General features: G+C 40.6%; 1 protein-coding gene across 3 annotated transcripts in view; it reads left to right on the forward strand.

Moving 5' to 3' along the window:
- Nucleotides 1–9802, forward strand: part of IPO11 (importin 11) — a 191967-nt gene extending 182165 nt beyond the window's left edge. For all 3 annotated transcript variants that reach the window (XM_042987616.1, XM_007079907.3, XM_042987617.1), the window contains one exon: nucleotides 8382–9802. In XM_042987616.1, the coding sequence (XP_042843550.1) occupies nucleotides 8382–8546 (165 nt within the window). In that variant the 3' untranslated portion in view covers nucleotides 8547–9802. The remainder of the gene's footprint in view (nucleotides 1–8381) is intronic.
- The last annotated feature ends 13435 nt before the right edge of the window (nucleotides 9803–23237 follow it).

The following is a 23237-nucleotide window of genomic DNA, read 5'->3' on the forward strand; positions in this document are numbered from 1 at the left end:
ATGTGATTTGGGGAATCCTTTGGAATTCTAGAGTCAAAAGTAAGGCTCAAAAGAGGATTAAACTTTTGGATGGTGAAGGAGTCATACAGTTTGGAAAAAAAAAAAAAAAAGGATCCTGACTTTCTCTGTTTTGCATACACTAAAGCAAAAGGAACCCAAAAATGTCTCATTGAAACCAAAGGAGAAAGAAAGCCCTGAAGAGCATGTAGAAGTAGGTGGTGGTCTATGGGAATCAAGTCTGTAGGGCTTGGAAGTACCAAAGAGTTTTTAAGTGTCATGTATTTTATTGAGTCTGTTACTTGCATTTATTTTAATGAATATGAAGATATCTATAGAGATTTTTGTTGGGTTTACTTGAAATCTTAGTCCTCAAAACCATTTTTTCCAAATTTTTCTTTAGCACTCTTCCTCACTCAAATATGTATCAGATTCTTAAGAGCTTTTAAAAATTCGAGTGCCTGAAACCAATTACATCAGAATCTCTAGAAGTGGGACTTAGACATCAGCAGTTTTTAATATTCTACAAATGGTTCCCAGTGTGCTGCTAAGGGTGAAAAACACTCTGTAAACATATTTAGTTATATTGCTGTGGGTTTCCTTTTCTCTTTAGAATTTCTTATTTTGAGTTTTAAATGAAACAATCTTATGTAAAGGGGCACCTGGCTGGCTTAGTCATTTAAGGATCCAACTCTTGATTTTAGCTGAGGTCATGATCTCAGGCTTCATGGGGTCAAGCCCCGCTTTGGGGGATGAAAGTGCAGAGCCTACTTCAGATTCTCTCCCTCCCTCTCTCTCTCTCTTTGCCCCTCCCCCGCTTGCACACATACTTTTTCTTTCTCTCAACATAAACTAACAAAAAAATGTACATAAAAGGTTTAGTCTGTGCCTAGTACATGCCCTGTTTGCGGTTGGAGTTTAGTAAATGTAGATAGAATATTTTGATTGCTGTTTAATCACTCTGATGAGGAACATTCCCTACGGAAACAAATGTGAAGAAATAAGATGTTCTGTTGCTCATATCTGGGCTTGGCATATTTACTTTGGCTCATTGATTAAATTGTGTGTTTTGCTCACGCTTACTTTGTAGATTTAAAGCACCTTGGAAGGCGTAACCAAAATAAGACTGAAACTAGAGTAAAAATACCCAATTAGTAATGGTCTGGGACTGATGGAGAGAAAAAATAATTATATCAGAAAACCTCGGTAATAAGCTAATTGCTAAATTGCAATTGCATTTTTGTCCCTGAGACATGTATGTATGCATTGTTACTTTTACCTCATGACGTCTGGGTTTCAGTCATTCTAGACATAGCAATGTAAAATAGCTCCTTTATTTACAGGTTCGTCAAATAGAAATTGTAGTCTAAATTCCTCGATGGACAGCTACAGCAGGGATGATAAAATCTCACTCGCTGCCTTGGAATTTGGATTGCACACTGGGTTTAATTAGTGACTGAATTTGCATTGTTGAGCCTTATTGATGAGATGGGCTCTGGTTGGCATCTACAGCACTCAAACTCCTTGGTAAGCCACTGGTTAGGAGAGTTTATATCCCATAGATTCTAAAAATTTAAATGTAGATGATTTCAGAAATTGACAATTCCCTGTATGAAACAGAGGTCAAAAAAGGGAATTTCAAGCCAAAGATATTTTAATCGAACTAAGAACATTTGAAGACCACAGGGTTAAATACATTGTCATAGGCAAATTTTCCTTTAAGATTTTTGGTCTGTTGCGTTGCTAGGGTGGTTATACATAATCTACCAGGTTTCATGGAAAGTATATCACTATTCTTACAAAAATCTTCTGTAATTTTCTAGGGTAGGAAACTTTTTCTCTCTAGCAAAATTCCAACCGAAATAACTTTACAGTAAATAATTTCCAAAAAATTATCGTGGGTCTATGGAGGCTTATAAACTGAACAATAATATGAAAGGCCACATGACCTAAGAAAAAGAAAGGATTCAGCTGTCAAATTCCTGCTGGGTGAAATTGCTGATTAATGCAGTGAAATGTTTTTTCGTTTTAAGGAATCAAAATCTCAAAGAATAAGAAATGGACATTCTGGTAAGTAGCACCACAGGAGCTAAAATCTTGTACCAACTCTAAAGACTAACCACCTTATGGTTTGAAGCAAACGTCAGAAAGCTATAATTACCAACAGAGGAATCTGATACACAGTTCATCCAGAACCATTCTTTCTTAAAGTAATAATTTCAAAGTCAAGGAGTACCAAACTACTTGCTTATTAAAATCCAATGTATGGACTTTTGAAGTGAGTCAGAATATTAGCACTTAATTTATTTGGCATTGTCTTGGAGTCAGGAATTCTGGGTAATTATCTTCTAATATCACAAATCTATTAAAAGGGTTCTAATTTTATCTTAACCATTTTAATGGAAATATTTAAATATTATGTCCTTCCTTGAAGGGTGAGAGAGCGGTTAGGCATATGGATGTAATGGAAAGAGAACAAAACCAGGAATTTGGAAGTCTGTATGCCAGTTCTCCTGTTGTCATTAACTTCAGAAAAATCAACCTTGAATGTCACTCACAGCCTAGGGACATCATTTTTTCCTCATTTCAGAAATGAACTTGCCCGCCTTGCTATTTAGATGCTCTATAATTGAACACTTGGGTAAGTTAATTGAGGCATCCAGAGCAGGTTGTCCTCGTACCAGATGGCCACAGAGGGATGTACTTTTTTAGCTTCTTAGTACCTCTTTTTTAATTTTATTTGTATTTTTAAATTTTTTAATGTTTTTTTTATTTTTGAGAGAGAGAGAGAGGCACACACACAGAATCCGAAGCAGGCTCCAGGCTCTGAGCTGTCAGCACAGAGCCCGATGCGGGGCTCAAACCCATGAACCATGAGATCATGACCTGAGCTGAAGTCAAATGCTTAACTGACTGAGCCACCCAGGTGCCCCTTTTAGTACCTCTTTTTAAATATATTATAAAACTTGTTTATTGTAGTCTCTCTTGTCAGTTTTCCTTTTGTTGCCTGTGCGTTTAGTGTCATATTTTTGAAATCATTGTTATGCCCAGTGGCATGAAGCTTTTCCCAAAATTGTGGGTTTTTTTCCTAGGAGTCCGAGGTCTTATGTTTAAGTTTCACTCATTTTGACTTGATTTTTTGTGTGGTGAAAGAGAAGGATTTCATTCTTTTTCATTTGGCTATCCACTTTTCTCAACACCATTTGTTGAAGAGACTGTCCTTTCATTGTTTACTTTTGGGTGCCCTTGTTGAAGATCAGTTGACTATATATGTGTGGAATTATTTGTGAACTTCCTGTTCTGTCTATTGCTCTGTATACCCAACATGGTACCTGAAATCCTAGTCAGAGCAATTAGGCAAGGAAAAGAAATAAAAAGAATCCAGATGTTAAGGTAGAAGTAAAACTGTTCCTTTTTGCGGATGATGTGATCTTAGGTATAGAAAACACTAAAGACCTATTTAAAAAAAATTGCTGGAGCTAATAAATTAAGTAAGGTTGCAGGATACAAAGTCAGTATGCAAACTTCAGTTGTATTTTCTGTACTAAATGAACTATCTGAAAAGGAACTTAAGAAAACACATCCCACTTAGAACTGCATCAGAAAGAATACAATAGCTGAGCATAAATTTAACATAAATATAACAATTGAGCATACATAATACACTTCAAGGAGGTGAGAGACTTGTACCTTGAAAACTACAAAACGTTGATGAAAGACATTAAAGACACAAGTAGATACTCATATTCATGGTTTGGAACACTAGATATTAAGATTTCCATACTACGCAAGGCAATTTTCAGAGTCTGTGCACTCTGTCAAAAATTCCAGTGGCATGTCTTACAGGAATAGAAAACACAATTCTAAAATTCATAGGAACCAGGAAAGACCTTGAGTGGCCAAAACAGTCTTGAAAAAGAATAAAGCTGGAGGCATCACACTTTCTGATTTCAAAATCTATCACAAAGTAAATAAAACAGTATGGTACTGGCATAAAGACAGACACCCTTTTTATTTTGGAAGAGTTTTAGGTTTTCAGAAAAGTAGCAGAGGTAGTACAGACCTTTCCTTCTCATGTGCCCCTCACTCCTTTTCCGTAATGTCAGCATCTTACATCAGAGTGCATTTGTCAAAATTAGGAAACCAACATTGGTATATTATTGCTAACTAAACTTCAGGTTTTATTGAGATATTGCTGGTTTTCCACTAATGCTCTTAGTTGCAAGATGTGGTCCAGAGTACCAAAAATTGCGTCTCATAAAAATTGCGTTTTTAATAGTTTTGTGTCTCTTCCCATTACTCCCAGTATTTCTGTATTGTCAGCTGGGCCTCAGTACTGTTGGCTTTGTTTTTTCTGTAGAGGGTTTTTACCTTCTCATATTTGTACATCTGAGCAAAGATAACCACACTTGTTAGATGTGTTCCAAAAAAGAATAAACAATTTCTGAATTTGTAAGATTCTTCTGTGATTAATTTGTTTGAATTTGGGAATGTGGATTACCAAACTGTTTGGGTCTTTCACCTCTGGGAAATTAATTCCATGCCTCCCAATATATTCTTGGTGTCTGAGGTTGCCAGATACTGAGCTCACTCTGGTTTGTGATGTGTTGTTGTCCATGACCCCTCAGTGATAACATCTTGCAAAACTGTAACATCACAACCAAAGTAGTCAGGATATGGAACATTTCCGTGGCTGCAAAGACTCCTCATTTTGCCCTTTTATAATTAAACCCACTTCCCTTCTGCCTCTGATACCTCCTTTAGTTATGAATGACTTTTTTTTATTGAAACCTGGATATTTTTGGTTTTATTAGACTGAATCTTACTGCAGATTCTGTTTTAGCCACCTTCTTTTGACAGTGCTGTGGCAGAAGTGGCTGTGCCACTTTGTTACTGTCAGGTGGGTGCAGAAAGCCAAGTTCTCCACTCGGCCCCTCTCCCCGTGAGAGGAACTGAGAGTTCAAGCTCCCCAAGTGTCGCCACACACACGCTATTGGGGGATGGGTGGTTCAAATCCTTTTAACAGCCTGGTGTGAGTAGAGGTGGGGCCATAGTTTGGTCTTGGTGTTGGGCTGAGTGAAATAGACTAGCTATCATCTAAAGTTTTCTGTCTTGCTTTGTGGTCCCTTGGGTAGAGAGCAGGCTTTTTGTTGGAACCTTTTTTTGGTCTACGTTTGTTACCATGTCCAGGTTGCTGGCTTCTTCAGGCCCAAATTTGGGGTATATGATGCAAGAAGAAAGCCTGGGACTCAGTACTGTGTCATTCCTTCAGTTCTGGGTGTCTCCACACACACACACACACACACACACACACACACACACACACACACACACACACACACACGTACATAATGTCCAGGAGTTTTAGTTGTACTTACCTGAAAGAATTAGAAGAATATTTTACTCTGTTATTTTGGAATTAGAAGTCTACTTCACATCTACTTTTGCAGTGTGGTTTTCCAACAGCAGAGTTATCTTCCTAATTATAATTTGCTTATTACACTATAAAACTAATTATTTTCTCAGGAGCATACCACCTGATGAACATGTAAGCTTTCTGTATTTTTTCACGTTAAATCATATAATTGAGTTTATTATGTAATGTGGGCATTATTTATATAGTATATATGTATTAACTGTATAAAAGCAACAGTTGTGAAAATGATAGTGACTTTAGTGTTTTTTTTTTTTAATTTTTTTTTTTTAATGTTTATTTATTTTTGAGACAGAGAGAGACAGAGCATGAACGGGGGAGGGTCACAGAGAGAGAAGGAGACACAGAATCTGAAACAGGCTCCAGGCTCTGAGCGGTCAGCACAGAGCCCGACGCGGGGCTCGAACTCACGGACCGCGAGATCGTGACCTGAGCCGAAGTCGGACGCTTAACCAACTGAGCCAGCCAGGCGCCCCAAGTGTTTTTTAATTCTATTGATGGCACTATAACATTCAAAGAAATGATATCTGGAGTTTTAGTGGGTATGCAGCAGTGATTTTTCTCGAGAGAATCATTTTATTAATGTATTTCAAAAAACTTATTCAAAAGAAAGTATTGGGGCACCTGGGTGGCTCAGTCAGTTAAGCATCTGACTTTGGCTCAGGTCATGATCTCGCGGTTCTTGAGTTCAAACCCCTCATCTGGCTGTGTGCTGACAGCTTGGAGCCTGGAGCCTGGAGCCTGCTTCAGATTTTGTGTCCCCCTCTCTTTCTGCCCCCTTCCCTGCTCATACTCTCTTCTGTCTCTCTCAAAAATAAATAAGCATTAAACAAATTAAAACAAAAAAAGAAAGTATTCATAGCTGTGATTTATGACTATCTACCACAAGCCAAAATACACATTTATTTGCTTACATGATATTTTTAACTGAAGAAAATAGTTGTTGTGGTGGTTGTTTTAAGATTTTTTAAAGATGTGCATTTGGAGATCTTGTGTGTTTTGTTTTCCCTTCCTTCTCCCTTCAACAACTTTTCTTTCAAAAGAGACTAATGGTTTTTTTAATCTTTGCATGACTCGTCAATATACTTTAAAAAATACTATACTGATGCCTTGGTGGGATTTAGTATGGCAGTAGTTTTCCTTTTTATTAGTCAGTTGAAAGTTAAAGGGTGGAGATTTGATACATTAACTGTTTGCAGTTTTTTATAGCAGATTGAAACAGCATTTAAACTACTCTCCTAAGCTCATTTCAGTAGTTGGGGTAACTTATTTGAACATTAATTTCCAGCTCAGCTCTGTTTCCCTCATATTGTAGCAGATGGTTTTAGTTACAGATAGTTCATGATATTTCAACAAAGTGCACATCCTCTTTAGCAAAAAATCTATTTCATAGTAATGAAAATAATATCGAACATAACTGCATTTTGCTTAAGAGAACATTTACTTTTAAATGTTCGTCTTCAATTTCTGTGCTTTTTGTACAGTGATATCTTCAGGCTTGTGAAGGCAGGGGTTTGTGTTGAGAGTTCTTTTCTCCTGTTCACCTGCAATGAATACTGAATGTATCCTTGCCTTGGATTTATCATGTAGCTCTGGAATGGTCACCTAAGGGGTCTCATTTCAAATTCATGCCATGTATGTCTCTGCCTCTCAGATTTTCCATTTGTGGTCATTATTTTAAAATTTCTTTAAATTGCTTAAACAGCAGATGTGATTCAACTGTTTTATCTACCTAAAATTGAATATCCGTAAGGAAGGACAGGAGTTTCTGTGCAGCCATATTGGGCACACACACTCATGTATTTTACTGACGCCTTGCAGATGTTCACCTTTATTGATAATGGGAGAAATGTACAGCTTAAAGTAGAGTGTATTATTTTTCACTTCTTAAATTATAAAGCATTTAAATAATGGTAATTAATACCAGTGGTAAAGACAATGTCACAAGCTGAAAACTCTCATACCTTTTACATTTGTACTAACTGTCGGAAAAACAACTTGATAATGTGTATCAGGAGTCATAAAATCGTCTGTGTCCTTTAGTAATTCTTCTAAAATAGAAAAAGGCATAAGGGAGTAATCTGATATGTAGAGGAACAGTGCTTGTGATAGGTTATTCAGGAAAATTAGTTAAAATTGTATTTTAACTATACCATGATCATTTCAACACACCTATAACCAAAAAGATGATAACATATATAGATTTAGAGTTCTTAAAATGTGTTAGAGTAGAATTTTCATGTGATATACAAATGCAAAGAGCAGCACTAATTGTATGTATTGTGATATTGTGTTTTTGTGGATCATGTGCACAGAAAAGCAAAGGAGGCCACAGTGTTTTCTGTTGTGATTGTTAATTGTTAGGAAGCAGAATGATGGGTTATTTTCAATTGTATTTCTTTTGTTTTCCAAATATCCCAGTGGGAGAGGAGGGGTATGTGCTTGTTTTGGTTTTATAAATGTTTTTCTTTATTATTTCTGTCTCTGTCTCTCTCTCTCTCTCTGTTACCAGAAGCACGTAGGTAAGTAGCAGAGCCGTCCAGGATAGGGCGCTTTCCTCTGTCAGCCCCGAGGGCCTCCCTGAGCTGCCTCAGTAGCACCTTATCTTCCTCAGAGGAGCCCTGGACAGTTGTGTTGAAATGCTCTTCGGCATGTTCTGTCTAGAATACTTTGTACCAGGTTTCAGTTCTTTACATGGATGAAGCCTGCGCTGTTGAAGAGTTGGGCTAATCAGGCAACTTAGGCTCAGAGGCCCTAGGGAACCGAGGATAGACAAATTGAAATTTCCTTCGGCAGACTTTGGCACAGTGTGACTATTTGAGGATCTCTTGTGAGAAGGGAGGCAGAAGCAGTCGTGCGGTTGCGGAAGAGACTACGAGATTTGTAGTCCCGTGTAAGGGGGAGTTGTGTTTGCCTCGTTGACGCAGTGTGGCTCCTCTCTGTCCCATAGCTGGCTCTGAAGGACCCGGTGCACACAGTGTCGCTGCAGCAGTTTATCTACGAGAAGCTGAAGGCACAGCAGGAGCTCCTGGGAGAGCAAGGCTTCCAGTCCCTCATGGAGACCGTGGACACGGAGATCGTCACCCAGCTGCAGGAGTTTTTGCAGGGCTTCTGAGAGCAAGTGGCGTGTGGCTGCCTCCCCTTTCTGAAACAAGCCAAGGACCCCAGCCTGCCATTGGTGTGTGCCAGCCTGCTGAGAGGATGAAGAACTCCCTCGTGTATGCCTATAAAGAAGTGAAGACCATACATTTTTACTACCAAAATGAGTGAATAAATGTAAATCCCGCACAACTAAAATCACAAACCTATTCCTCAAAAGAATTTAATTTTATATTTAAGAGGGGCCCCGTGTTTACTAGATATAGATTTGATGACACTAGCTGCTTAGTTTTCTGTTAAGAGAAGACACCGTTTGATTACCTTTTAATCATGTGCTCTTAACGCTTGAGAAGATGAAGGTTAATGTCTGCTGTTTTTCTGCAACCAAAATTAGTATTAATTTGGCTGCTGTATCCCTTTTTTAAGCTAATGAAACTGCAAGTTTGAAAAATGGCAAAGCTGTTCAGATGATGCAATTAAAGAAGGGTGTGCACCGGACAAAAATATAAATAGTGCAAATATATATTACTAAGGTTATCTTGCAAGGGATTTGCTTTCATCTGACGTAGAAAATGTGTTTTATCAAATGCTTTTATTTTCATTTTAGTAATTGGATACAAAAATTAGTGAAGGGATTTTTTTTCCTCGTTTTATTTTCAGAAATTACCTTTAGTGTTTAAATGCATCTTGTAAGGCCCGCGGAAGGGAACCTGTGGTACTGCGGCCCCGGGGGAGATCTCTTGCCCCTCTGTTACTCCTGGAGGCCGGGAGAGCGCCGACAGCGGCCGGCCACCCGCACGCCCTTCTGTGCTGCCCTTACCACCCCCCCCCCCCCCCCCCCCCCCCCCCCCCCCCGCCCTACCCGGTCCCAAGGTCCTTACCCACCGCAGGGCTCCCGTGGGGGCGCAGCCGCAGTGTGAGGGCGCGCCTCCGCACAGTCAGGATCCCCCGGGGCACCACACTGTTAGGACAAGTCTTCCTTCCTTATTCCTCCAACACGCAGTACCAAAAAAGGGGAAAAAGGAGAAAATAAAGCCTTACTGTTTCACTTGCCATTTATTGTAAGAAACCTTTAAAGCATTTTTTAGGAAATACTCAAAGCAAGGTTGGGAAATGTCTGATCTTTCTATAGAAAGTTGGGTACAGTATATGTAACTGCAGGAAACCCACTGCCCCTTTGTAAGCTGTGGAACCCAAAATGTACGGAACTACTTGGTGTTTTGAGCAAGAGAAAGAAAATATGGTCCAAATTAAATTTTCCAAAGATACCTACCTTTGATTTGTCTGACTATTTTTCCTGCTCCATGAAAAATGAGTTGGTAAAAATTGCCCCGTGGATTTGAAAGGGATGTTTTCTTCCAGACCCTGGTGTTGGTCCTGTCCTAGTAGGTGGTGGTACTGTGTGTAGTAAATCCTAGCTACTGTTTCACTTTCTCTTTTCATTTAAAGACCAAAAGCTTCTTTAATGTGATCGTTCTTAACCATTATTACTCAGTTCTCAGGACTGATGTAAGAAGAATTTCTTTTTGTTGATGTAATTATTTTCATTTAAGGCATTATTCCCAACGTTACCAGAAATTCTAAACGTGCCCCAGCTTTTCACTTATAGTAAAATAACTTCTCTTTCCAATTCCTGACAGATTTCATTATAGTGTTATAGCAAATTTTACTAAAATAGCTACCTTGCAGAAACAGTTAAAAACTTAACCTCAGGGAAAGAGTTTGGTTCATTTTTTTAAAAAACTGAAATGTTTAAAATAGGCTTTAAGTAGGAACACTAAGTAACATTACTTAAGGAATATTAAGTAGGAAATGTTTAAAATAGGTCAGAAAAAAATCATGTATCTTGAAATTTTAAGTGTTCAATTAGAGATAAAATACACGTGTTAATTTACAGAAGTCTATTCATTAATGCAGCCTAAGGCACACATTTGGACAAAATGAGTCCTCTCAGCCAGGCCGCTGGTTGAACTGTGGCTCCTGATCATTTCTCATCCATAAACGTAGCTTTTTTTCTATTTATTTTATGTTCCAGACACTTCTCCCATTCCTCTAACAAAGGCCCGTGTGGCCAACAAGGACATTTTCAAGTTTTCATGATAAGTGGTCCCTTGTCCATCTGTCTCCTACCAGTCATTTTAGAGAAACCACATCTTTACATGTTAAACACACTTATTGTTTCCCTGGAAAAAGCTTCACCGTAGATCCTTATTTACCGATTCCTTTATTCAACTAGTATTTGTTGAGTTCCTGTTTTGTGCCATGGTGCTACACTGAATTCTGGAGTTAGAACAGGGTATTTACCTTACTAAAATTTTATAAATCAGTGGGAACACATACTTGCCAACATGGTATAAAAAAAAAAATAGTGGATCTAATGGAAACATATGTCCTAGAGCAGCAGGGAGTGCAGGGCAGGGAGATCAGATACAGAAGAATGATCCTGGCAGTGTATAATTTGATAGTTATTTAAAAACTCTTAAACAGTGTAGTTTGGTGAGGTTATGGAGAAGTCACTGGCACTAGGCTGGACTCGGGACCCTGTGATGTCAAGCTCAGAAGCACTTGAAATGGCTCTGACATGCTATCATCCCTGAAATTTTGGAAATATTGGAGTTCGACAACCTCGCAACTGATCCCTCATTCCATGAATTGAAACGTAAGGCTCACCTATTGGGGGTAGTGGTCTTCTGTTCTACAAACCTTATAAATCCCACACAAAGAGAAATTTGTAAGCTTTTGGAGAACTGATAAAAGAAAGACCAGAGGTGTCTCTCATGAAAAACAAAAATACTTTCTTCCCTCAATTTTAGGAAAAACATTTTAATCTACAGAAGCATTGAGAGACTAGCATAATGACCAGTAGTATATCAAGTATATCCTTTATATAGTAAACCAAGTATATCCTTTATCTGGATTCACCAAATTGTTTAATTTTAACACATTTATTCTCTCCATACACACCCCCACATATGTATAGTATATATATACTTATGCTGAACCTTATGAAAGTAAGTCAGAGACACTCCATTCCCCCATACTCCAGTGTACCTCTAAGAAGGGCATTTCTCTACATAACCACCAATACATTAGAAGGGTTATGCAATCACGTCTAATAAGCAGTTCATATTCCAGTTTTCCCTAATGCCCCGAAGATGTCTTTTATATGCTGCCCATTCATTATATGATCCAGGATCCATTGAATGTTTATTCATTGCATTTGGCTGTTCAATTTTTAAATCTAGAATACTTTTAACATACCATTGACTTTTTTGAAGAATCCCAAACAGTTGTCTAGTAGAATGTCCATTATGGTCTAGTGTTCTAATTGTTTCCTCATAGTTCGATTCAGATTAACATTTGTTGGCGATGAAACTCCATCATTAATGTTGTATACCTGCCCTGACATCACATTCTGAGGCATGTAACGTCAGGTTGTCTCTCCATTCGTATTATAACGAATGGTCATAGCCAGGCCTCCCCATTATAAGGATAAGTTTTCAAAGAGAACCGTACAGTCCTAGAAATTTCCAGTGGTGGTTTTGCTTGTTTTGTTGGTTTTTGTTTTTGCCCTGGAGTCCTTAACCCACTACCAGCTTGCCTTTTCATTTACAAAAAGTTCTGCAATTTTATTTTAACCTAGGGAGGTCATGCGGCTGAGCTATGGAAAAGGTATATTAAACCTAGTATGAGTTTTATCAACCTTTATAAGTTCTGAAAATCCATTATTGTTACGGCATACCTGTCAGCCAACATCTACTTCTCCTTCCTTTTTTTTTTTTCTCTCTTTCTTCCCCTCCACTTCCTCCTGTTTTTGAGAGGTATGTAGATCTTAGTGAATACCAGTATAACCTGAACTCACACACCACTGAACAGGAAGAAATCAAGACAAGCACTGCCTTCCTATTTCTCATTTGAGTTTGTAAGCTGTTTGCCAAGAGACAAAAAAAAAAAAAAAAATTTTTTTTTTTATACTTTACAAATGCTTTATCATGTTTGCTCTAGGCCTAAAAGGCAGAACCATTCCAGACTTTAGGGAGTTTTCTTTTAGTTTGGTTTAGGATGAGAAGCACTTGTACGTTATCAGCTGGCAAAATGGGGAAAGAAAATGTAATAATCATTTCTGGAAATGTGAGGCTTTGATCTTGGTACCTCTATAAGACTGTGACATCTGAAAGAGCAGTTTAAGGTCACCTTTTTCTCCTTAAGAAATGCACTCTGTCCCGATCACATCGAAATTCTACAGATCCTGACGTCCCGTGAAGGGGTGTGCAAACTGATCCATCTAGCCCTGGAAGTTTGAACTTATTCCACAGCCAGTGCTGTTTTCTGAGTTGAGTGTTAGAGGCCTTGGGTGAATACCCTAATACCCAGGGCTGTAGCTATTAGTCTGAATTTCTCCATCTTTACTTTGGGGCAGTTGAATTCCTGGCCTGAGGGACTCCTTATGGTCTGAAGCACTTGGATAAAATTCAAAACTGAGACGCATTGGCTACATTTTCTCTTGAATTCTTTCTTACCGTAACAAGTAGAGTCCCCAATTAGCCAAAGATCTTAACAAGCAAGATTTTGCTCCTAGTTCCAGCTAATGCCTGCAGCCAACTCATTTGGGCCGCTGGAATTGATTCAGTCCAGTGTGCTTTGAAGAACTGTCTAATCCAGGAACGAATGTATCGATGTCTGGTCATTCGGCCCTCTTTCCCTTCAAAATGAAGTATTGATTTTCATGCCACTTTAATTTCCCAGTAGGGCAGAAATGGAATGGAAGTAACTGCCAGAACAGGTATGAGTCCAGTGAGGCTTGGCACCTTTATATCTGTCTGGCACCGGGCACATGGTTTTAAATTTGGAAATTGGCTTTAGGACGAGAAGTCTGCCAGTTGGGGACTTTTATTGCCAGGGGTTAGAGAAGAAAAGGCTGGAGATGAGACTGTGAGTAGACCTTGAAGTGAGCTCTTCATTTTTCTCAGTAGCTTGAACCAGAAGCAAGATCACTGTCTCATTTCAGAAGGGGCAGGCCATTTTCCCAGGGCTCTCCAGGCTGGCCCAGAGTGACTCCCCTCCCCACCCCTCCTTTTTAGTGAACTCTGCAATTTAAGCAGTAATCCAGAAGAGCAACACTTTTTGATGGACAGGAAGTTGTAGCTCATAACCACATACACCGAGCGCAGAAGTGTATTGACAGCCAGCCAGAGCAAGAAAGTCTATTGACAGATCTGGATGTAATCACAAACGAAGCATGAGCTCTGTTTAGGCAAGGCAGGCAGCTTGGTTTATTTCTTTTTTGTATTGAAAGGCACATACCTCATGCCGTCTCAGGCAGTGAAATCAATACCATGAAATGGCCTTTTCCTTTCAGCCTGGTGGGTTCTTTACTTCTGGCACAACGCATTGAGAAATGCTGAACCAGGTGAGCAATAGTAAGTTTCCTGTCTGCTAATTCTAGTAGTTTCTAACATCTGTGACATATTTTATAATACTTACCAGATAAGCCTGCTGAAGGCAACTCACAGTATGGAAATAGGGAAACCCAAACTTACTGAAGTAATAGATTAGGGAACTGATTATTTTAACAGACTTTTATACTTATAAAAGTTCCTCTTTGCAGATATCACTCCTCATAGATAGATTTATAGGAAGCAGGTGGGCTATTTATTATTTTTTTTAATTTATTTTTTTTTCCTTTAGTCACAGAATTTAGAGCTGGAAGGGAATCAGGAAGACATGACCTATCTTAACCTTAATATTTCACAGATGAAGAAATGGGCCCAGAAGTTGAGGCATACAGCCTTGGGTCCCTGGTGTCTCTTCCAATGTACTTTCAATTATATATTTAAAAAATAATAATAATAATAAGTGGTTGCCCAGGTTTACACTGTACATTTTTAACCTAAGCCTACCTTCATATAACACTATTCTTCATGTGTAGTGTGTATAGTATAGATACCTTGGAGCAAAGTATTCCCAACCCCTCCCCCATCCCTTCCGATATTGCTATTACTTGTTTAACTCAATCCAGATGCTATAATCACCCATACACTGATATTATTAGTTACCTTATAGGTCAATTAAGAATTTTAAAAATCAGAGATTTGATTTTATCTTTGTTTCTTCTCCAGCCCCCATCCTTTCTTCATGTAGACCCAAATTTCTGATGTATGTGATTTTTCTTTTAACATTTTTTTTTTTTTTTTTTTTTTTGCAGGGTATAGGTCTTTAGGCGATGAATTCCCTCAGTTTGTCCCTCAGACAAGTTTTTGCTTGTCTTAGAAAGCATCTTTAAATTTTGAAGGTATTCTGCTGCATGTAGGATTCTAAGTTGGTGGGGGTTTTTGTTTCAATGTTTTAAATATTTCACTTCATTGCCACCTTGCTTCCATGGTTTCTGAAGAGAATCCCACTGTTCTCCTTATTCTTTACATGGGGATTCTATAAGTAAAATGGTTTCCCCTCCCTCCTTCCCTCTGACTTCAAGGTATTTTTGTCTTTGGTTTTCTGTAGGTTGAATATGATACTCCTGGATGTCTTTTTAGTTTCTAGCATTTACTTTTGATTCTTTCTCTTAAGAAAGTTTGTTTATTTTTGAGAGAAAGAGAGTGGGGGAGGGACAGAGAGAGGGAGAGAGAGAATCCCCGGTAGGCTCCATGCTGACAGGGCAGATCCCAGCGTGAAGCTCAAATCCACAAACCACGAGATCATGACCTGAGCTGAAATCAAGAGTTGGATACTTAACCAACTGAGCCAGCCACCCAGGTGCCCTATTTTTTATTCTTTCTTAGAATTTCCATCTGTCTGCTTAAATTACCCATCTACTTTTTGGCTGCTTTTTCCTTTGGAGCCTTCAACATGTTAATGATTGTCATTTTAAGTTTCTTGTCTGAGAATTCTGTGTCACATATGAGTCTCATTTTGATGCTTGCTTGAGATGTTCTCTAATTTTTTACTGGATCACAGAACTTGATCTGTGGGTTTTGTTTGCTTTTTAGCACACTTTGTAATTTTTTACTGAAAGCTGGACATACTGTATTAGGTAATAGGAACTGAGATAAACATTTGTCTAGTGTGACCATCTGTATTCATCTAAGAGTTAGGCTATGATTACTGTGTGCTGTAGCTCTTGATGTCCAAGGCTTCACATTCTGGGGTTCTTATTTCCTTCCTTCGGACTTCCCTAAGTACTCCTCCGTACAGAGAGCCTGTGTCTTGCAGCAATCCGCCATTTTACTGGAGCCCTCTTGGTGTGTGTGGTTCTCAGGTGTGTGGAGAGAGTTTCTCTAATCTTAGGATTAAACCTCAAGTCTCTTAGTGAGCTTGAGTCTCTGGCCTGCCACCTGTGCTTGTGTTTCTTCTTCTATAGCTTCCCCATCCCTCTGAGGTGACAGGAAGGTGAGAAGGTGCTGTAGTGAGAGGAATGCCATTCTCTCAGGACCTCAGGGCGAAGCCTTGTTGTAAAGTCTCTCCCCCACCCCCCTCACCCCCTCACCCCCCTGCAGGAGTAGACTCTGCCGAGTCCAAGAAAAGTCACTGCTTTTCAGTTTGTCTAGTGTCTTGCTGTAAGGCCCTGAGTGATGACTTCTGAGCCCTTTATGTGGTGGGGCTGGAGCACTTGGTCCAGTGTACTCACCATACACCCTTCTGTTACATAAATATAAAGGATGAACGTTAGGACAAGCAAAATTCCCCAGAAGACTAGCAACTTTGTCCCTGAAATAATTCAGAAATAGCAGTTGAAAAGCTGGTAAAACACCAGAGAAAGCTTTGAGCAAATTACATGTCCGTTGCTTTTTAATAAAGCGACTTTCTTCCTCGTCATAAAAGCAGTGTGTGCTCATGGTAAACAGTTGAAAATACACTGAGGTATATGGAAGGAAATAGCAATTGCCTATCATCTTACTCCCTAGAGATAAGCAGTTGTCATTTTGCTGTATTTTTTCTTCGCTATGTGTGGATAGAAACACATACCCCCAAATTGGGATCATATCAGTGTCCTTTTGTTAATCTGCTGCCCTTTTCATTAGGAAGTGCTCTATTTAACCATTTTCTCCTCATTTAAATATTCTTTAAAAATACATAATTAGTGTCTGCATAAAAAATTCGCTGTAAGGATGTATCAAAATTTGATTATCTAATCCTAGTACTGTGGTGAATATCATTCACAAATTCTTGTGTACATGTCTTAAAATTTCCTTACAATTATGAAAAAACAGAATTACTAGAGGAAGAACTATTGATACGGAGGAAATACTAATATTCTTGCACTTTTGATATAGGCCGATTGCTCTTGGGTGGTAAAGGTTTTCTCACCTTCAGTTAGCACCACGGGGATGCTACCTTTGATCGCTCCTCTGACGGTGTCAGCACAGAATATCTTCTGACATTTAAGTATGATATTACGAGAAATAGAGTACACAGGGAAGAAGATGAGCTTTCCAAAAATCAGACAACCTGGGTGAGTCTCTGATTATCTACAACTTAAGTAATTTAACTTCCCTGAGCTTCTTAATTTCTCTCATTTGTAAAATGGGAATAATTGCTTCCTTTCCAGGTGGTCGTGAAAATTAAATATTCATCCAGCTTTCATTGAACAAATAATTGAGTGCCTGAATATGACGTATGCTGGGTGCTAAGGATACAATGATAAAAACACATAAGCCTGGTCTTGTTTTGAATTTTCAGTCTACTGGGGAAGACATCTATCAAATAAGCCCACAAATAAATGTAACAACGGAACTGTGGCCTTGAACTCTAAGAGCATCCGATAGGTGGATCCGACCTCAGGAGTTACGGAAGGCTGGGCCACTCTGTGAAGGTGATGATGAAGGGGCGGCGTGAAGAATGTGGAGGTTGCATGGCATGGCGTGTAGGATGACAGTGAGTGTTCTTGTCAGAGGAGCAACATAGGAAAAGGTTCCTTGGCAGCATGAAGGAGGGATTACATGGAAAGGCCCACGTGGCAGGAGTGGATCTGTCTCCCTTTTGGTCTTGTTGGTCAAGTTTAGATTCTGTCATTATTCTAAGAACAATAGGAATTCCAGGGAGAGTGGAAGGGTAACAAGAACAGATTTGCAATTTTCAAGTCCAGAATCCTGAACGTTGCCGGAGTGCAACACATGGGGGGCAGTGGGGTCAGAGGGAGTTGATGAGTGCCTGCAGAAATTATGGCTAGTCTAGGAGAGAGATGATGGTGGCTTGAATGAAAGTGGTACTGAAATAAGTTTCTAGCCCCAAGATGGAGGCGCTTCTGCCTGCGGTGCTTAATCAGCAAGCTTTCATGAATGTTCCTGTACATGCTCTGCTTGACCAGACACAGTATATCAACTCAGCCAGTGCCCAGACATCAAGCCAACTCGGGGCTCTGTGCCTACTTCCTTGTTCCTTCTTCAGTTTCTGTTTTTTCTCTTCCTTGTTCCTTATTTATTATCCTGTAAACGCTTCCTGCCTTCCACCCCATTTTGCACTTCTCTGTACCTGGAAAGGGAGAGTGCCCCCTTCTGGAACTTGAATGCTTCATATTAAATAAAGTTTTTCTCTGTCACCTAAATTGTCTTCTCTAATCATTTTTCACAGTGGTAATGGTCAAAGGAGAGGGAAGTGAGTAATTAGATAAATATTTAAGGGCTGATATGAGTAGGAATTGATGAACTCAGACAGAGACTAAGCTCTCTGGTGCGCGGCTCTCCCCAGCGATGTCGCGCGGCTTCCCTGCAGCCACTGAGGCAAGTTTGGTGCAAGGATGCCCTGATTGTGGGCCACGTGATGCACAGTGGATCCTAAGATGGATAAGAAGGAAGTGAAGATAGGGGAAGGCCAGGGAGCGGTGAAGAGGGGATTCGACGGACTGCAGTGAAAACAGTGGCAGCTGGAGAGGTCAATAAGCAACTCGGAAGGACGGGCAGGTGGAGGCAGTGAGAGAGGCACTGTTCCTGCTTCAGAAGGAGGAGCATGTTAGGGATGACAAGCATCTTTGTGGGACCAGGGAGGACAGTTGTACCTGCTTGTGTTAGGCATTCCTCTCCTCCTACCCTCTGCAGGAGGTCAGAGAAAAATGTTTGTTTGTTTGCTTGTTTTCACTTCACAAAAGGGAGGAGTAATATTCTGGAAAAGTTTGTACTTGGTGCATGGTGGGTGCTCTACACGCAAGCGGGTCCTCTTCGGCCTGTGGGCTCCCATCGCTGAGCTGTCTCCTGGGCCCATGCTCTCAAGTTACTTTAGAGCTTCCTGAAACCAGGCTTAGAAACACCTGTGAACTTTATGATGTATAGTGTTCTGGCAAGATTTCTGTGGTGTGGTTTAGATAACATGCTGTAATTAAAGTCCTTCTCTGGGACCCCATCTCTTGTGTTTAAGTCCTATCCTGATCACTCTTTGGTCTATATCCATCCACCTGTTCTGAAATAAAGCCATTATGTCAAGTGAGACGAAGAAGTTGTAACATCCCAAGAGATGGTATATATCACTTTGTCAGCGCTGCCAGAGCAAAACCCCAAAACTGGGGGACTTCAGTCGATAGCAGGTGATTCTCTCACAGTTCTGGAAGCTAGAGGTCCAAAACTGAAGATTTGGTGTGGTAGGTTTCCTTCTGAAGCCTGTAGGGAGGAGTCCTTCCCTGCCTCCTCTACCTTCTGTTTGCTGCATGCTTGGTGTTCCTTGTCTTATAGATGGGTCACTCCAATCTCTGCCTCTGTCATCACCTGGGTGCCTCCTCCCCCTGTGCCTCTTTCCTCTGAGGAGGAAACCAGTCATCTGCAATGACCCCGTTTTCAATTAAGACTATATTCTGAGGTACTTGGGGTTAGAACTTCCGTTCCTTTTTCGGCGGGGAGACATAACTCAACCTGTAACGGATGAGTGGAAAAGAACTCACTTTAAATATTCCCGTGTTCATACTGTCCTGATGATGTGTCTAGAAACTATAAGCCCTACTTTAGTGCGTGGAATTGCTACTCACAAAATAAAGCCAAGTTCTGCATGCACTCACGAAGTGTAGAGTGAGTTCTGGCTCGTTTTCAGGGCTAAATCTCTGTAGGCAGGAGTGCCTGGCTGCTGTGGCAGTGGGGAGTCTAAGTGATGAGGTGATCAGAGCCCCTTGGTAGTCATCAAGCTTTGTGCCAGGGAGTTGAGTGTTCGAGGCTCATTTACTAATCTTGCTTCAAAGTGTTTGCTTGGAAGTATACGTAATTCACTGCCAAATCTTAAAGATATCCCTTGGTTTCCATCTTATTTTTTAGTTAGGTTAAATAACGAGTAGGAACGATAGATATTTGTGCCTTTTCCCAAGGTACTGCTGTTGCACAGAAGGACTGGGCTTCAGTGAGTCTAAGGAGAATGCAAAATGAAGTGCAATAAACAAAATCCACTTCAGCCCTATTTTAGTTCACTTTAAGATGATAATGGAATTCAGGCTGTGCTCCATTCTTCATCCGGTCTCCAGGAAACACAACAACAACATTCAATTTGGCTGCTTTTTGAGTTGTGTACTGGAAGAAACGTGGACTTTGGAATCAGATCTGAATTGGATTCCAGGTTCCAAATCTTGGTTTTCCTACCGTGACAGGGAGAATAGTGGCCCCCAAAACATGTCTGTCCCCTAATCCCTGGAAACTACGCATGTGTTAATTTACATAGTAAGAGAGATTTTGCAGATGTGATGGAAGTTTCACACCTTGAGACCTGAGAGTGCCATGTAGTATTCAGATAGGCCCACAATAGTTAGTGAGTCCTTAAAAGCAGAGGTGCTTTCCCAGCTGTGGTTGGAGATGTAATGAAGGAAAAAGGGTCAGAGATGTTGGCTTTAAAGTTGGAAAATGGGGGTGTCTGGGTGGCTCAGTCGGTTAAGCGTCCGACTTCAGCTCAGGTCACGATCTCGCTGTCCGTGAGTTCGAGCCCCGCATCGGGCTCTGGGCTGATGGCTCAGAGCCTGGACCCTGCTTCCGATTCTGTGTCTCCCTCTCTCTCTGCCCCTCCCCCGTTCATGCTCTGTCTCTGTCGCAAAAATAAATAAAAACGTTAAAAAAATTTTTAAAAAAATAAAAAAAAAATAAAGTTGGAAGATGGGATCGTGTACTGAGGAATGCAGGTGGCCTCTGGAAGCTGCACATGAAAGAAAATACATTCTGTCCTAGAGCCCCTTAGAAGGAACAGATTCTGTCCTTGAGTCCCCTAGGGCCAATGCCTTGATTTCAGGACTTCTGACTTCCAGAACCTAAAGATCATGTGGTCTTTTGTAAAGCAGCCATAGGAAACCAATACACCCACTTACTGTATGACTTTCTGAGTCTTGGTTTTCTCATCCATAAACGATAATATAATAATACTAATCTTGTGTGGTTTATTTGTAGATCTGCTGAGGTGATATATGATCACATCCATTGTTAATCACTTCATGACTTAGGAGTCCAGTCCTGAGGAGTCTGACAATTTTCTCTTTTTCTACTTAACTCCAGTTTGGGCCCAGCTGCCATCACATGAGTGGCTGTATCATGTTCCATGGTCTGTGCACATCACCACAGGGTGATGTGTGGTTCAGGAGCATCAGCGTCATCTGGGAGCTTGTTAGAATTACTGAACTTCAGTCCTCACCCCAGATCCATGGGGTCAGAATCTGTATTTTTTAACAAGATCCCCAGGTGATTCATGTGCACTTTAAAGTTTGAGGGATACCAGACTGGTGGTTCTCAAACGTCCTAGATGCCAACAGAACACATGCCTGGGCCCAGAATTTATGGGGGTGGTGCTTCACTATCTGTATTTTTAATATGCTTTCCAGTTATTTCTAATGCACGGAAGGTTATGACTACTGGAATACTTACTTAGAAATGCACTTTAATATGTGAGATTCAAATCGGAACTGTAAAATTTTGAATTAATACCTTTTTCTCTGAGGCAAACAGCCATGCAATGTAAGTATTGCTGAGTGCTACATTTTAAAAAGATATGTAAAAGAGAAAACATCACAGAACAGCAGAGACACTTTCTCACTGTCCTGATGCCTATTCTAACTTTATCGTGTGCACTTAATTAGACTTCTTCCGTAAGACTCATCCAACTTTGCTTCACTTAGAGGGAGTATTTCTTAGATAACTCTATGACTGTGCAACTTTGGCATTTAAAAACTCTTGGCTGTTTTCTCTTTAGCAAGAGAGATCTAAAGACTTCTTACTATTATCAGAAGACCAGCAAATGTATTTGGCAAGCTTTCTTCATCGTAGGAGCACGTGCACCCCTTCCTCCATAGACAAAAGCATAAGGAGGAAGCTCGGCAGTTCCATTAGGGCAGCCCAGCCACACTTGCAGGTGGCCACGACCCCGAGCACAACGTTGCTTTCCAAGAACCAAAACCAGCATGGCTTCTCTCCAGCACACCCAGGGCAGAAGAACCAGAGACAGCGTTCAGATTCAGACTCTTACCCGCGAGCTCCCAATCCAAACATCTGGATGAGGGCTATAGACAAGGGTCAAAATCGAGAATGAGGAGCTGAGCACAAACCAGGGCACAAGGGCTGTGGGGTAGGAAGACAGTGACAAGCTGCCCACACAATTGCCACAAATAGCTCTGGGGAATTCGAGCTTCCACCATGAGAAGCAGAATGAACTGGGACCTACGTCCAGCCAATGGGGCCTCAAGAGAAAACTCACCACCGTAGCCAGCGAGGGCTCCGCAACCCAGCGCGCTGGCTACAAGAACTTCTGACAACCACGCTCCCTCGAGGATGTCCCTGCTCTGGAAGTGGTCCTGTGGGGTCCCCCCAGGCCCAGCTCACCAGGAACCTAACAGCTGTGCCCACGGGCAAGCATCTGTGGGAGAGTCTGGTAATGCAGTCCTAGGCGAGCCTTTCTGGGATGGCCTCCCCCGTGAACATAAAACCCTGTGACAGCCTTTTTATGATCAGAAATGACAATTTTCCATTTTTGCTAGAAGAAAAGTAACAAGACATACCTCCTTCCACACTTCTTTCAGAGTCCTGACGTATGTATATGATACCTATTCTTTCATTAGGGTTGCTGTTTCCCTCAATAAGCCACTTAAAATGACCTGTAAGAAACCCCATGTGGTATGAAAATGAAGATATAATCTGGTTTTACCACAGGCTGCAGGGGCTGACTGGACACTTGACTGAGTTTTATTCTGTGCTACTGGCTGGCTGTGGCTCATGGCTAGTCAACTCAAAGTCTCCTCATGACGCAGGTTTGGGATATTTCTGCTATTCCTCTCTTTCCTTTCCCTTGTCTCTCATTTCTACTGCCCCTTCCCCTGTCTCTTCAGTCTTACATGCCAAGTCCAAAGTCACTCTTGTCTAATACCTGTAAATCATATCAAATTACACACCACCCCCTCTGTAACTTCCTGTACGATTCCAACAGGTGCTACCAGAACACCAGGCGCCCCAGAGGTGGGGGTTGTCAGTGCCATGGGGTCCAGGGGAGAGAACCTTGGGCCAACACAACAGGGCTCTCATCACCCTAGAACCCATTTTCGGAGCCGGTCCCTTGTTGGAGCACAAACTATATAAAAGTTAGACTCTTAAGTTTGAGAGCCACTGCCTAGGTGTCCTCTTAAAGAATACCTTTCTTCACTCTAGATCCACGATTATAACCCAGCAATGAACAACAACAAAAATAATTATGACAGTGGTACTATTTAATTTGATTCTCACAATACCCTGAAGAGTGCAGTTTCCTCCATTTTCTGGGTGAGAAGATAGACTTA

Source organism: Panthera tigris, chromosome A1, assembly GCF_018350195.1.
Source record: "Panthera tigris isolate Pti1 chromosome A1, P.tigris_Pti1_mat1.1, whole genome shotgun sequence".
In the NCBI taxonomy this organism is placed as follows: domain Eukaryota; kingdom Metazoa; phylum Chordata; class Mammalia; order Carnivora; family Felidae; genus Panthera; species Panthera tigris.